At 36.1% G+C, this 15876-nt stretch overlaps 1 protein-coding gene across 2 annotated transcripts; it reads left to right on the top strand.

The window, feature by feature from the left end:
• The first annotated feature begins 4622 nt into the window (after positions 1 to 4622).
• LOC149425934 (uncharacterized) lies at positions 4623 to 12755 on the top strand. 2 transcript variants are annotated; one of them, XM_089645201.1, is made up of 4 exons: positions 4623 to 4788; positions 7094 to 7273; positions 10004 to 10222; positions 11910 to 12755. In XM_089645201.1, exons 2-4 carry the CDS (start codon positions 7136 to 7138, stop codon positions 12675 to 12677), a joined length of 1125 nt encoding a protein of 374 aa, XP_089501327.1. In that variant the 5' UTR covers positions 4623 to 4788; positions 7094 to 7135; the 3' UTR covers positions 12678 to 12755. The 2 variants fall into 2 exon arrangements, with proteins under 2 accessions (XP_089501327.1, XP_089501318.1); XM_089645192.1 differs by having other exon boundaries at positions 4624 to 4788; positions 7036 to 7273.
• Positions 12756 to 15876: the final 3121 nt, after the last annotated feature.

Genomic DNA, 15876 nt, shown 5'->3' with positions numbered 1-15876 from the left:
CAATTAATTAAAACTACACCCAGAACACGAAAACGGTTTCCTCCGACTTTTGTAGCACATAGTCTGCAACTAGAATTTTAAAACTGCACTTCACACACGAGAGTGGTTTCCTTCTTCAATGCGTCAGTGGATGAATCCACAACTGTAATTTGATCTGTAAGCGAGTCCCTAGTTTAATTAACATACCACTCATATTTTCTTATTAGTAAAATAAAAAGAAATTAAATTAAACAGGGTGTTGGATCAAAGATCTGTCCATTTACATCCCTTAAATCTTGGCTTACATTGTTTTTAATTAATATATGAACCCCTTTCAACACTGGCTCCCTTGGCAGCGGCGTGTAACACGGTGGAACAATTGATTATACTTCTAGAATATAAGTCCGTCGCTTCTCGGAGACACGATTGCAACCCTCGAGGCTTCCTTCAAGAAAAACTTTACACATCTCTTCCTGTTTATAATCACCAAGTTCTGTGCCAATTGTTTTATATTTTAAGTTAACATTTTGCCTGTTTTTCCATTGTTTAAAATGAGTATTTCTTCCGAGTCAGGTTCGGTAAGTATCATGGTGTTCAAAATCACAGCAGAAAAGGAGTTGTTGGATAGAATATTGTCAATCAATCGGTTGTTGTGAGCCAGATAATTTCTTAAGACTCGCTAAACAGAGGCATATCATCGTCAAGATAAAACCAATTATTAGATAGGCGCTTGGTCCTTTATTCCAACAGAGACATGGTGTCCAGCATGAGAGCTTCGATCCTTAGTTTGTTGCGCTTAGTCTTTTGGACTAATGGAAGTAGATTGCGAGATGTGTGGTGTGATCTGCCAGTTCCTGTAGTCTCTCCCAAGTTCATGTAGATGTTGGGATATGTTTATTCGAAGCTCTAAGTCCAAAGCTCAGAGCAAAGAGCTCCAAATTCAATTCTTGAAGTCTAAGGCTTAAAGCTAAAAACACAAAGTTCAATGCTCAAATACCTAAACTTTAAACTCAAATTCCAAAGCTATAGCTTTGATGCCGGGCTTAAAGTTTTTAGCCCTGAGCGTTTAGCTTTAAACATTTTTTTTAGCTTTGAGGTCAAAGCTTTGAATTTTGAGCTTTGAGCAGTGGTTTGAGGTTTAAGCTTTGAAAACTGAAAGTTCAAAGCACTAAACAGAAAGCTCATAATTCAAGGCCCACAAAGCTAAATCAAAAAACAAATTTCAAAGCTAAAGGCAACCATCTCAAATCTAAAGCTCAAGGCTTAAAGCACAAAACTCGAAACTAAAAGAAAAATCTCTTTAAGCTTTTAGCTTTGGACTTTAAGTTTTTATTTTTTGCTTTGAGCTCTGTCTCACTTACACTCGCTTGACATCGTAGATCTCCATCCCATTTGAATTTCGTAAACACAGTTTTGTATTGGTAATTTTAGTCTCGATTAGGCGAACAAATCACGAAATACGCCCACAAGGCACTTTTTGTGTAATTCTTTATTCTATGGGCAAAAATAATTTATTGCAAAAATGTTATAAATTCGGTAAGCATAGACAGTGTTTGGTGTCGAGAAACTGCGACTACACTGTATGACTCTATTAGATGGTGTTATGTGGTGTTGGAATAAGCCCTTTGCAACGCACCCGAAGGATCATATTTCTCACATCACATACATGCACCACAATGAGTTTTTACCATTGAATAGAGAATAGGCATTTTATTTAGTTATTTGCTTTTTTGGGCAGCTTTGTGAGACGGGTTAAGGTAGTGGCTGTAGGAAGGGAATTATTAATGCGAGTCTTGAAGAGGCCTGGATTATATGAAGAAGGGAAAACAGATGCCGGTAGCTCGTTCCACATACGAGCCATCTTACACAAAAACGAGTCGAAGAAGTGACCCGTTCTCATGAAGCCAACATCAACTGTGAACGGGTGTTCTGATTGTGTATGTCGACTTTCACGCACGTGGACCAGTGCATTGGGAATCGATGCTGCAAGCTCTTTAGAGCCGTCTCCATTAAAATACACGTAAAACAGACTCAGCATGTCCATAGTGCGTCTGTGAATTAGAGATGGCATTGATGGCAGTCAGTCTTTTAACAATGGATTGTCAATCAGACGGACCGCCCGTCCTTTGTAAGAATCAAGTAGGTTTATCAAGTATTGTGGAGTTCCAGCCCAGAGGTGGCTCCCATATTCAATTGTTAGGCGTACTTGAGATTTGTATAGGGCTGGTTACTATTTAAGAATCCTAAGCTAGCCCTATTCAAGAGGCCCAGTTTCTTGGAATCCAAATTTTTTTTTTAAAGTTTTTATTCTAGTTAAAAGAAAATTAGTTTTTAACTTATTTAACTAGAAATAACTGATACATTACACATAAATACATTACATAACAATATTATTCACTTTCAATGTTTTGTTGATTGAGCATAAAAGTGAAGACATGTATTATATTCATATAATTTTCAGGATGGGTTGTTTCGGAGAATTTGAATAATTCATCAAATTTCAACGTTCATTTTCAAGTTCTGTGAAAGATATTTTCAAATTCTGTTTTTATTTCAGTTCTGTCAAGCAACTAGCCTGCAATGATATAGCAACAGAACTTGAATAGGACTTTCACAGAACCCGAAAATGAATGTTGAAATTTTATGAATTGTTCAAATTCTCCGAAACAACTCATACAATGTTAACAGATTGGTTTCCATATATAATTATTTTATGGATGTTCTAGGTTTGAAGTGAAATAGCTTTTTGATTTCTTTGTTTTGTGTTACCTGTAGTTCATTTGTATATGTTGCATGTGCGTTTCCCCAGATTTCAATCAAGTAATGTAAATGTGAATGTACGAGGCTAAAATATAGAACTTTTTAAATTTTATTTGGTAACAGATATGATATCCGGCTAAATACGCTAATTAAGGGGGTGATTTTATCTTTAACATCTTGAATATGCTGTTTAAATGTTAGGTGTTTATCAATGCACAGCCCAAGATGTTTCTCCTGTATCAGGATTTGCAGGTTGTTATATTCAATTTTAAGGGTACATGAGGAGGAATCATTTTACGGGTTGGGCTTAAAATCGTGTATCCTGTATTTTTTAACATTCATAGTTAGGATATTTGATTGGAGCCAACTGTTAATTGTTTCTAGGTCTCTTAGATTAACTTGGGCTTCTGTAGAGCCCCGATACTTGAGCCGGTCTGATATAATTACTCGAAGCATTTCGATGGAATCTTTATTGTGGAGGGTAGGTACTTCCAAATTTTACATTATTATACAAATTAAATTATTTAGGTACATTTTTTCATTATTGAAATATCCCCAAATGATATAAGTATAGTGTTATGGTAGTAGTGATAATATAGCATCTACCAGTAATACAATTAACTGTTGAAGCACATTCAAATGCTGCCGCCCCTGAGTTTAGTACGCTGATTTGTCGCCGTAGGCGCTACTCTCATCTCTGTCGACCAAGCAGGGATCTATTGCCCCGTTCTGACGAGCGATTTTAGTTGAACGAAAAAAATTGAACAAGATGTCGTTCAGACGTTTCAATTTAACTCGAACCGATGTTGTTAATCAAGATGTACCTAGATGAAACACGACAGCTGCACAAAACCATTATGAATACTCAGGCCTTAAGCTATTCAATGATTTACCCGATATAATGAAAAGTGAAAAAACTATTTAAAATTTAAAAAACAACTGACATTACTTTTTTTACAGAAAATCTAAACAATGATCGATGATTTTCAGATATACACTGTTGCAATTTATTTATGTATTGTTATTTTTTTACTTTTGTCCTTTTAATACTTAGATACTGTATTTTTGTTGTTATATGTTATATCTTGTATTTACTTTAACTATACAAAAAAATATGTCCCTATGATTTCGGACCTTTTACGGAACGAACTTTAGAATATGAAAAAGCACAAAAACTTCGCATGTGGGCTAAAAAATGGATTATAAGGATATAATTATAGGTCGTTAGAAGATACCGAAGGCTATCGCAATCATTTGCGAATTTCGGAAAAACAATCTGATGTACTGTTGTTTGATTCAAGAAAAAATCCAAAAACAGGACACAGTTATGCGCGCGGCTGTCCCGGCAAAAACTAAGTTCCAAATTACGATAATGCCCCGTTCTGACAGAGCGATTAACTAAAAAGTTCAACGACAAAAATTGAACAAGACCGAAGCGATTTTGTTAATCAAGATGGCGTCAAGCATAAATAAACCAATCACGCGTCAAGTGAAGTTATCGCTGCGTGCGTCCCTATGATTTCGGACCTTTTACGGGACGAACTTTACAATATGAAAAAGCTTTGTATGTTGGTTAAAAAAATAGATTATAAGGATATAATTACACACTTGTCGATAATACCCCATTCACACACAGAGCGATTTTAGTTGATCAAGTCGGAGTTGAATCACACTAGTTGATTTATGAAGTAGTGTACCAACTGTGAGTGGTTTATTTATGATACAAACTTTTTCGGTTCAAAAAGCCCAAAGATATCGATCTAGTGAGTGTTTTATTTATGCCGCTGAACTCCGAGCGTTAAATCGATAATAAAATATTTCGATCCCACCATCACTAGGCCAACGAGTGGTATATCCAGGTATATCTATGACAAATGACAACAACTGTCAAATTTCATACGTTGTCTATGCGTTGTCTAGTTATCATCAAATTTTTGAGGTTAAACTTAAACTTGTGTGATTTTGAATAATTGAATTACATATTAGCTTTCCGGTTAATCTAATAAGCAAAAATTGATTATGACCTTAATTTATTAGTTTGAAGATAAGGTAATAAGAATGTTTTGCAACTATTATACAGTGTCTGTTATGTGTCATTATTAAGAATGTTCAGCGAATCAATCAGTAAATGAAATGCGCAATGGCAATTCTTTATTTCGAGTGTGCACTCACATTACACTACTTATGCCGAGTTCACACGAGAACAATTCAGAAAACGATAAATTTGTCGAATGCCGCTGCACGCTTAATACGCAAATAATATATAAATAGCACTTGGTTTCAACTCAATTACTACAAGAAATAACTATTTAATGCGGTGGGAGATGGTAAAAGATACATTATATTTTTATTTTTTCTCAATCAAAGTTAAGTTTTCAGGATAGGAAATACGCATAAATTATTAAAATAACCCAAACTACACCCTAAAAACCTATTTTTTGCATGTTTACTTAAACCCTGGACTTAAATAGTTGTGTCCATTAGATATTTTGTTAAAATCAAGTGTTATTTTAACATAATATATAAGAGCCTTTGCATGCAACGGAATTCGACATGTTTACCCAGAAGATAATACAATACTGTCCTGTCCCAGCTCAGTAACCGGCCTCGACTAGAGGCGAGTCGTACTAGCCTTGATACTAGGAACAACTAGTACAAGTATGAAAAAATATTTGTTCCATAGTATTTCGCACTTGTACCTACCTAGAGTGCACGTCTCCCGTACCAAATACTGCGACGAGATGCGTGCTGGCACCTGGTGGGACAAATATTTCGGAATAGGTCAATAGGTGAAAAACATGAATTATTAGGAAGATTTGTCAATCTTTTATGCGAGTCCCAAGTGTTCCAACTGCTCCGAAACGTCTGGAAACCGTGAGACTATGGCATCCACTATTGGGGTATCTTGTAAGGCTGAAGGTAGTGACCACGGAGGTCATCATAGAAACTAAAATTAAAATATGTAACTACTTTTTAAAACAGTGTCTTTAGTTGAAAAACCACAATTGTTTTTTAAATACATTATTTTATGTATATACTTTCCGCACCACCCTGGTGAAAGACAACCATTCACAATTGAAACGTTGCTTGAATTGGCTTTAGCCGTTGCTGACCAGATCTAAATTGCCTGGTACATTCTTCTTCCTATTCCCTATCTCCTTCCCATCCTCAATACTTTCAGCCTCACATGGTCCCATGCCACGAAACACTACGGATTGGAGCCATTTAAATAATATAATAATTAAATAAAGTCAAAACATAAATTATATTATTAAGCTCTCAAAAACACAAATTTACAAAAATCCCCAAACGGAGATTCATGTCATGTAGGTACCTCACGACGAGTATACTCCGACTTCCGGCTGCTTGTATGTATTTAAAATTTAACTACTTCTTATTCTTCTTAATACTAACTACTGGAGAGTATTAAAATACTTTCACGTCGAACGTATTGTGGAGTCCAAGTATTTGAATACTAGGGAAACAATTTACGTGGGCAAGTAAGCGAGAAACGGTATTGCGACTTTAGACGGTATCAGATCCCTTCTCGTTTACTCACATAAGTAGGAAGAGTGTTTCCCTAGTATTCACATAATGTAGACGAGTAAGCGAGATGCCTATAGATATCTCCGTGCAAGTTATGTATACGCAATACGCGCAAAACTTAACAACATATACTAAGTATGAAAGTATCTTTGACATATCTGTTTTAGTATATACGCTTCACCTCTAGTCTCGACCACGCAGTACAAGACAATGGTACAATACAACAATTCGACCGTGTCCAAACGCGGAATGCTCTTAAAATGGATTCACGACGACACACATTACGAGCGAGTTTGTTAAAAATATAGTGTCTTTTATACCAAGATGTATTGGAATTATTTAAGGACGAACTGAATTATAAACGAGATGCGAGCGCCGAGATACGTACGAGTGGCGCAACTTGTATTGTCTTACTGTCTTGTTCAAGCGCGTTTACATGCGGACAATGCGGCCGGGTGCAGAAGCGCCGGGTAAGACAGAAGTGTGAAGAAAGCCTGCCCGTATATCTCTAGGACAATGTCTAGGTTCATTGTCCTGTCCCCCAAACTTCTGTTTATGCTAGGACGATGGGTTCGGAGCTGGGACAATACAATATTATCCTGTACTCGTGTGAACTAGGTATATTTAAAAACGAGTACTGTGTAATATCTAAAATATCTACCGAAACCATAATTCGATAAGTATTTTTACTTATTCCGGGATTATAAGTGAGTAGGTATAAGTTATTCATCTTTTTTAAACCTATCCCAGCAACATCATGATCTCCTGTTTCCGCCGCTCCATCACCACATGTGCCTCGCTGCTGCAGGGCCAGCGCGGCTCCCGCTCCTCGCGGCCGGTGCAGCACCGAATGGCCAAGAGGCGGATGGTGGCTCCAAAGAATCCCGGAGTCGATCACCGCCTAACAGCAATGAGGAACGACGGAGTGGACATGGACGCCAGCCCCGATATGGACATCCTGGATAACTCTGAATCTGATTTTTATAACGTAAGGATGAATTATGTTAACCTGCAGACTTTTGTTACATAATTGCAGAAATACATTGGTGTCAAGTCAATACATAATATACAGGGTGTACGGAAACTCGTAGTACAAGCGGGAAACTGGTGAATCTACATCACATTTGGAGTCGATTTTGTAGTATATTTTTTTTTTATTTGAGCTTTCGTTATTGAGTAAATCGAGTTTGAAGTTGATTTTTTTTTTTTTTTTTTTTTTTTAATCAAATTCTTATAAATTATTACTGAAGATCAAAGTACCCAACTAATTAAAACTATTTGAAAGTAAAACAAATGAAGAAACTCGGATTTGAAGCATTATTTTGAAATCACCCTTCATTTAACCCGGTGTAATCATAAAATATTTCTGCTTTGCAGGGTTAAAACATCTGTTATTCAACCCTAAACACCAGAAAAAACTTTAACCCTAAAATAGCCGAAAAATATTTTTTTTTTGGTTTTTTTTTTTTTTTGAAAATGCTCAAATCAAAAAACTTTATGTTTTTTTGGGTTCCCCATGTGGTGTAGATTCTCCAGTTTCCCGCTTGTACTACGAGTTTCCGGACACCGTGTATATTGTGTTATTATATTATATTCGTCAAACCGTGCTATGAATTCAATACTATGAAGTTAATAAAATGAGCCTCTTCCGTGTTTTTTTCAAATGGCATAGATGAATGTGGGAAGCCTAGAAAATATATGAATATAATATAATATTAGTTTATTTTTTCACCTTATCTACACGGCTGTCACATGTTTTTTTACCTTATCTACACGGATTTCGCTTATTTTTTGCCTTATCTACACGGCTGTCACATATTTTTTACCTTATCTACACGGCTGTCACATATTTCTTACCTTATCTACACCGATGTCACATATTTCTTACCTTATCTACACCGATGTCACATATTTCTTACCTTATCTACACCGATGTCACATATTTCTTACCTTATCTACACGGCTGTCACATATTTTTTACCTTATCTACATGGCTGTAACATATTTTTTACCTTATCTACACGGCTGTCACATATTTCTTACCTTATCTACCCCGATGTCACATATTTCTTACCTTATCTACACCGATGTCACATATTTCTTACCTTATCTACACCGATGTCACATATTTCTTACCTTATCTACACCGATATCACATATTTCTTACCTTATCTACACCAATGTCACATATTTTATATATTACTAGCTGAAGTCCCCGGCGTTGCCCAGACTTTAGTTTTTTTAACTCAGATATAGACAGTGACCTTCCTCTTGTTTTGAAGGTCATGTGTGCAAAATTTCATCATTCTTGTAAAAACAAGACTGATGAAATTAAATTGAATTGAACTGATGACAGCAAAACTGTAGAAATGTATAAAAATCAAATTTACCCTGCCCGCCACAGACAATCTTCTTTACATAAAGAGACTTGTGGATCCCCCACAATGCTTCGCTATTGTTAATGTCTTTCTCGGGTGCCTCTGACTTCTACCACCATTCACTACTGTATACCACAATGTTACTGTTAAAAAACTACATTACATCGACTTTAATTCGCCTTTGTATCTCATTATGGTATAGAGATATTGCATTAAGTATTTCTCGGGAATCCCTAACTTCTTCTACTATTTAAACATCTCTAAACACTAATAGCACTAATTTCAAAAAACTTTCAAATTTTCACCAATGTCAGTCGACTACTTTTGGAGTTTTGCGAACACAAACCTAATCATAAACACAATTTTTATATATTAAGATGTTCCCAAACGTTCCAGACTATTCCTGAACATTCAAATGTTCTGGATTGTTCTAGAAATTTCTAGAGGGCGAAACTTTCAGCCCTTATATCTTCAAAAGCACGCCCTTCAGGTAAAAACGGGAACCTTCTTCATGGATGGGGGATAGAGGGCTACCACCCCTTGTTTCTGAGTTTTAGCAGCACGCACTTTGTACACTTACTTTTATAATGTATATTGATTATAATCATTCATAAAGTTTCACTTAAATACTTAGGGCCAGTTGTTCATTCATCAAATTTCAAAGTTAACATTCATGTTCCATGAAAGTTCTATTCAAATTCTCCTATTATTCCATTATGGGCCAGTTATATATAAACAGGGTGTATCGGCACGTACCCAACAAACTTTAACCAGCTATTCCTTAGCACATTTGGAGTAAAAAATGTTATGGGCACTTTGCTGTCCGGTAACATTTTTTTTTAATAAAAAATTTATTATTCATATTTCACCACATGTCACCAATGTTTTATCCTTAGTCAAAGTTTAAAAACCCATCTGGCAATATTTTGTTCGAGTTTCGTTGAATAATGTACGTACGTACCTACGTTGGCGCGCTTTTACAATAACAATGAAATGGCACGGCACCATTCGTCTCATTTTTAACTATTATTATTTAGTGTGTGCGAAAGAGCGAAGACGCTTTTCAACACACTTGCTTATAACAGCTGTTGTACACGAAAAGCAATGCCAATGACAGTGATGTAGTGTGGAAATTTTTAATTTTTTTGTTTTTAATTTTTAAAAAAAATGCTACCGGACAGCAAAGTGCCCACAACATTTTTTACTCCAAATGTGCTAAGGAATAGCTGGTTAAAGTTTGTCGGGTTAGTGCCGATACACCCTGTATATTGATAGATTGTGTTAAAAAGGCGGCGTCGAAATGGTAACATAATTAACCTACCTTCCAAATTAATCTTCAGGTCGGTTCAGCTCATCGTCAGTTCGAAAAAGAAGAAATAGCCCACAGAGAAATGATCAACTTCAAAATTGTGAAGCAGAAATACTTTAAGGAGCAAGTACCCAACTTCTTGACCTGGAGTGAGAAGGAACATATTCGCCATCTGCACTCCAAAGACCCTGAAGAATGGACTCCGGATGCCATTGCTGAAGCTTTTCCGACCACACCGGAAGGAGCCCAGGTTTGTTTATTATTTTCTGCAGAATATTATCTTGTGAACGCACCCACTTTACTCTAAAGAGAGCGAATTGTTTGTGATACACAAGGCCAATAGTAACAGAAGTCTCCTTTCCTTCCTATGACACAGTATTTGAAATTTGGCAGATCGGTCGATCGAACTAATATATTTTAATTTAGTTCTTACATTGTTTACACATTTTATTTTGTTCACAAATTACTTATTTATAAATAATTACACCTTCCAACAAATTGTAAAATGTATAATTGTATCTATTAACCAGTTAGTGGGGTTTTTTTTATTTTCTACGGGGCACCCGTTCGTCAAAAACTTTTTTTTTCAGTTTTTATAAAGCTGTTTTAGGATTCGCTACCAGCTGTGAAAGTGTAAGGTTTAAGGCGATGCACTACGTCGTGTAATATTTTAATTTGAACCGCTGTCAATAACAACCCTTACGTAGATGGCAATAAGGTTTAAATTCCCGCTTAACACCATCCCCCTGTTTTGATTTATGCAAGAAAAAAACATGGTCAAAAAGTGCGTTTTATTTTATTTTGTGGATGTTCAGGCAAAAATCATCAATTTTTTTCACGATCATTTTATAAATAACTTAGTTTGCCACCTTATACAATAAAATCACAACCGAAAATGGGTTTGTAAGTAGGAGATTTTGAACTTTAAAGCAGTTTTCATTATTTTTTTCTGGGCTTATAAAAAGACTTATCTAAAAAATACTCGATTATTTCAAAGGCCAAGATGTATTCTACTCGCAGTATTTAATTAAAGCATCTGAAATATTTCTAGGCCATCAAATTTTCAAACCAAAAACACATGATTTTGCATTACTACGTATGGCATCGCCTTAACCAAAAAATATAAGAAGTTGGAATTTAAACTGAGTATTTATTGTAAGCAAATTATTATAAAATGTAGTTGAGCAATTGATTCTTTAATTGAATTATTTCTTGTTGATCCGCAATTTTCTCTCTATTGATGGTGTTTTTCAAGTATAACAGTTGTTTTTCAATAGTATTTTTTATTTTGGGTTCTTTGATATTTATGTTTACATTTCAGTTTTAAGCGCCTCCAATATTTCAGTAAAAGACATGTCACACGTGAAGGGTTACGGCAAGTAGCACCCAACCCTGAGATCACAAACAGTATTAAATGCGGCGCAATGCAGTGGCGTATGCGTTTGTTCCTGGCGAGGTCTAGAACGTGATTCTGTCTGACGTGTATCTGTCATTTTTCTGGATTTTTATAACACTCACTGGTAGACGTCATTTATACGGCACAATCGTAAATTTAGTCTCTATGTTATCACTCAAAGACTCTAGTTGCGATACTAAACCTGTTTAAACCTGTACCTCTGAGACAGATTGACAGGGGATCCATGAGGTATTGTTTAAACTCACTTCCTATTGTTTATAACACTAGGGGAAGTCTGAAAAGCGGTGTGCTCAACCTACGCGTGGCTTATTTATGCTGAATGCAGTGACATGTTTGGTCTGAAGCATTGCAATCATTGCCCTAATGCACTTATTTTCGAAACTTTAAATGAAAAAAATAATATGTGTATATTTTTATGTAAAAGGGTGCCCCGATAAGAAATATTAACTTTTATCTTTTGTAGCATCCTACAAAAATTTTATGTGATTATTAATTAAAGTACAATATTTTTATTTTTAAGAAAATCCTTGATGTTGTTTGGAAACCCGCTTCGTACAATCGCATTAAGAGGCACGATGACTCAGCATTGAGGAATTGGAAAGAATTGAAAGAGGACACCCTCGATGGCGTCACCCAAGAAATGAAAGATCATATCATGAAATTTTCAAAAAGAACTATACCGCCGAGGCAACAAAAAGCCATTGCCGATACTAAGGAACTGTCTCCAGGAGCCATGGGATTCAGTGAATTTAAAAATATTGTGACAAAATATGATAAAGCAACTGAATCCACCGAAAAACCAGAAAATCAACACTTTAGACTTCCAGCTGCAAATACAAAAGATCAATTACTGCAGATAGAAGATTCTCCAGAACATACAGAAAATTCTGTAATAAGGAAACAACTCTTGCACGATACGGGCCGAATAACTTTAGACAGTCTAAGATCAAAGATTTCAGCAAGTGCCAAAAAGAATGTTGAAATATCACTGGATGATCAATTGATCATAACGCCGACGAAAGAAATAACTTCACTGCACAGTTCTAATGAGGAAATTCAAGTAGAATCCAATACTTACATCCAGAAAGTTAATCCTAATCTGCCCGTTCAGAAACAAGCCGAAGCAGAATTGGTGGGAACACCTTATCCAGACAGAATTCGAATCCCTAAAAAGGCGTATCAACGAGGGGTAACTTACAAAGTTAATGACTGTTATTATGATGACGATGGAAGGTTTTTGTACCGAGTGCCAGGATTGGAAGGGAAAATTTCAAGCAAAGCATCCTAAATGATTTTTGCAAAATATTATGACCTTGAGAGGTTATTAGAAATGATCAATTTTAAATAAATATTTTATTGTATTGAATGTGCTGTTTTATTTTTACATTCTGGAAATATTCGCCAATATCTGATATTTTAGTTTTGGAAACCATAGGTTTGGAAGGTGACTTATGAGATGTCGAAAAACTGTGCATAAAGCCTGGGACTTTGGCTAGTACAATACGGGGTTTTAAGGGATGTACTTGACTTAATTGAACCGGTGATTGCTGAAATTATTTGGAGTAAAAAATAAAAAAATAAATGTTTGGTCTCCATATTGACGATGTTTATCTTTTTTTTCAGCTAAAACCATAGAAAATTAGGTATCGGACAGCTAGGATCGATGTGAGGGCTTGGGTGGTTACTCAGCCGAGTAACCACCCAAGTGACCAGTGACGACATGTGGAAGAATTTTTTTTTTACTTTGCATAAGTCACTTTTTACTCCAAATAATATCAACAATCGTTGGTTAAAGTAAGTCAAGATAGCCCCTTAACTATTGACAGGCCGAGATGCCAAACAAAACGTCTGTAATCAAGTGGGACTTCCGACGACCCCGTGCATTTTTCTGTCTTATGGGCTTTTAAACTATAGAATTCCCAAGTATTCAGTCAATTATCAATGGTAACTTATGTATTTGCGCAGGAATACGTAAAATACTAAAATGATATGTCTAAGTGTTTATGTAAGTATTTAAGCTAATTTAAGGAAGGTAGTAACTTTGCTACTACCCCACTTGGCTGCGGGATAGTTAACACTATAATGACAAAAAGTCAAAATTACCATTCTTTTTTATAATAATGAGTCATCACATCATGGAGAAGTTCTTAAGTTTTATAAAAAAATGTAGGTATTACAGATAACTTTTTTAAACTATATATATGTAGTGGTACGCCACTACTTCATTCGAACGAAATTCTAGAAGTCCCGATTTTTCCAAACAAGCTTCTTGGATGTTCTTTTATTTATTTGTTTGGAAAATTCTACATAGCAACCAAATTGTTCCAGAAGCTTCTTCACCTTTTAAAAGCGACAGCGTGAAGAAAGCAGTCAGTCAGTCATCAATCCGCCATCAGTTAACAAGGTGCTCAAAAAGTGATAATCCGCGCACCTCACTTGCGCGAAGGACATTCTTCCCGGCTCTCATCATGGACTCCATCGGGTTATCATCATAGCGCTTTGGCCCAGATCGCCGTTCCTGGCCAACGCTAGTTGGATTACAGCGCCCTGGTTCCAGCGTCTCTGACCAGCGCTTCATCCACTCACCATGACCACCACGAGGACACGCAGCATCCTCACTGGTCTACCAGCTCCCGCTCAACCGCCTACAAGGTCCACCGCACCTTCGGCATTCCCGTCAGCACTGGAGTACTGATTGCCAAGATCGCCAGTGCCTGACATACAACGAGTCCGGTCACCAGCGCCCGGCGTCGACTCACAGACCCGCGCTTGACCAGCCATCACAGCCAGCATCCGGAGAATACAACATCAGTCCTACGCCCACTCTCATCACGGCCCTGACTCACAAAATAAACACTCTGACCTTCACGACAACATCTTTCATTCCGTGCCTCCTCACCAGATCACTAAATATATAAGGTCAAAGCCAACCATGCCTCCAGGGCAGTATACATAATATACTTTTAAAGAAGGTAACATTGTGTACATTATATATATTTTTAATGGTAGAATAAGTCTGGGACGGCTGAGGAAGAAGAGGCACAATCAAGTGAATCAAACACAAAAATAAATAGTGAGTGGTGTCATGACAAGAGTCAGAATAACATGAATATAATATATAGTCGTGTAATGTCAAGAGTCAGATTAACATGCATATAATTTATCATGTAACTTTAATAAGTTACCTACACAAATTACTGTAAAATGTAGAAATAATAAATCGATAGAGTCATGGAACAATTTCTTCTCCCTCGTCATCGTTTTGAAAAAACTTTCTTAATGTTTTGGGAAATATTCAGTATAGCTGGTCAGTGGTCACGCCATAGACATATGAATATTAGTAGACCTGCCCTAAGTGATTAAAAGCGTATTATCCCCACTCCCCATACCGGTTCCATTGGAGCCGGCTGGGCTCGCGTATGGCCTCAAGTGAAATTTGAAAATGTGACGTCATCATTCTTGTGCGAACTATGGTCGAGGCATCATCGGTTCATTTTACGAAATAACACGGCAAAATGTTGACTTGTACTATGAAAACTTGTAAAAATAGATGTGAAAAAGAGAATAAACCCAATTGTCGTATTACATTCCATATATAAGCATTATTTTACTTTATTTTAAGCATATTCACATCGTATAATATGAATCAGTTGTTACTATCACATTGAGAAACGTCTGGACGCGAAACACAAAGCTGGTTGGTTGCTGGGAAGTAAATTATGAACATTTATAAAAGTGTCTTAACTAAATACTTAAACGAAATATTCGACTCTGAAAATAGAACCGAATTTTTTTGCCGAATTTGGACTTCGCAAATTTGTTCATAACGTGGTGAGTAATTTGCGCTCCCATATAAAAATGTCTATTCATTCAAAAGCAGATTTTACTTTTAAGAAGTAAATGGTGATATTATAATGCGAGATGCCTATTTACTGTCAGATTGATTTATTGACGAATCACAGTCAGTCTTACGCCCTTCGTTCTTCAACAGTTGATTTTACCCCTCGCCATTATCTTCTCGTCTATTAATTCCTATGTCTGTGGGTCACGCTTTATTAAATTATTGTAAAAGGCTGTCATCCCATTAATCGAAAGCGAATTTTCATATTAGGTACTTAGTTGAAAATAAGAATGCTAAAATTAAAATTTCCAAAATGCAGATAGTTACCTTTTATAAAAAATGTAGCGGTGGGAATTTAATTGTACATGGAGAGGAAAGGTTATTAATATACAAAATTCTTCTCCAATGCTGGTTAGAGTTATTATTGTTGAGAGTTAGTGGACTATTGTAGACGTATTTATTTATGGCAATACATCTTAATTTTTTTGCAGGGATTCTATCAATAAGACCTATTTCATATCCATTATTAAGTGCTATTATTTTAATTGTACTTAACTCATTAGCGTAGTTAACATTTGTTAAAGGAGTAGTGACTAAACGGTGGATCATAGAGTGGAATGCCGAATGTTTATGGGAAATAGGGTGG

This window comes from Hesperophylax consimilis, chromosome 2 (genome assembly GCF_061612785.1).
Source record: "Hesperophylax consimilis isolate HC1 chromosome 2, BYU_Hcon_1.0, whole genome shotgun sequence".
Lineage (NCBI taxonomy): Eukaryota > Metazoa > Arthropoda > Insecta > Trichoptera > Limnephilidae > Hesperophylax > Hesperophylax consimilis.
The sequence above is the reverse complement of the archived record's forward strand: the minus strand, read 5'-3'. Positions and strand labels throughout refer to the sequence as shown.

Bases quoted from the DNA above. Each gene is read 5' to 3' on its own strand.
- LOC149425934 (XM_089645192.1), top strand. From the start codon at position 7,043: ATGATCTCCTGTTTCCGCCGCTCCATCACCACATGTGCCTCGCTGCTG. The intron at 7,274-10,003 runs GTAAGGATGAAT...ATTAATCTTCAG, and splicing joins CTGAATCTGATTTTTATAAC to GTCGGTTCAGCTCATCGTCA. The intron at 10,223-11,909 runs GTTTGTTTATTA...TTTATTTTTAAG, and splicing joins CCACACCGGAAGGAGCCCAG to AAAATCCTTGATGTTGTTTG.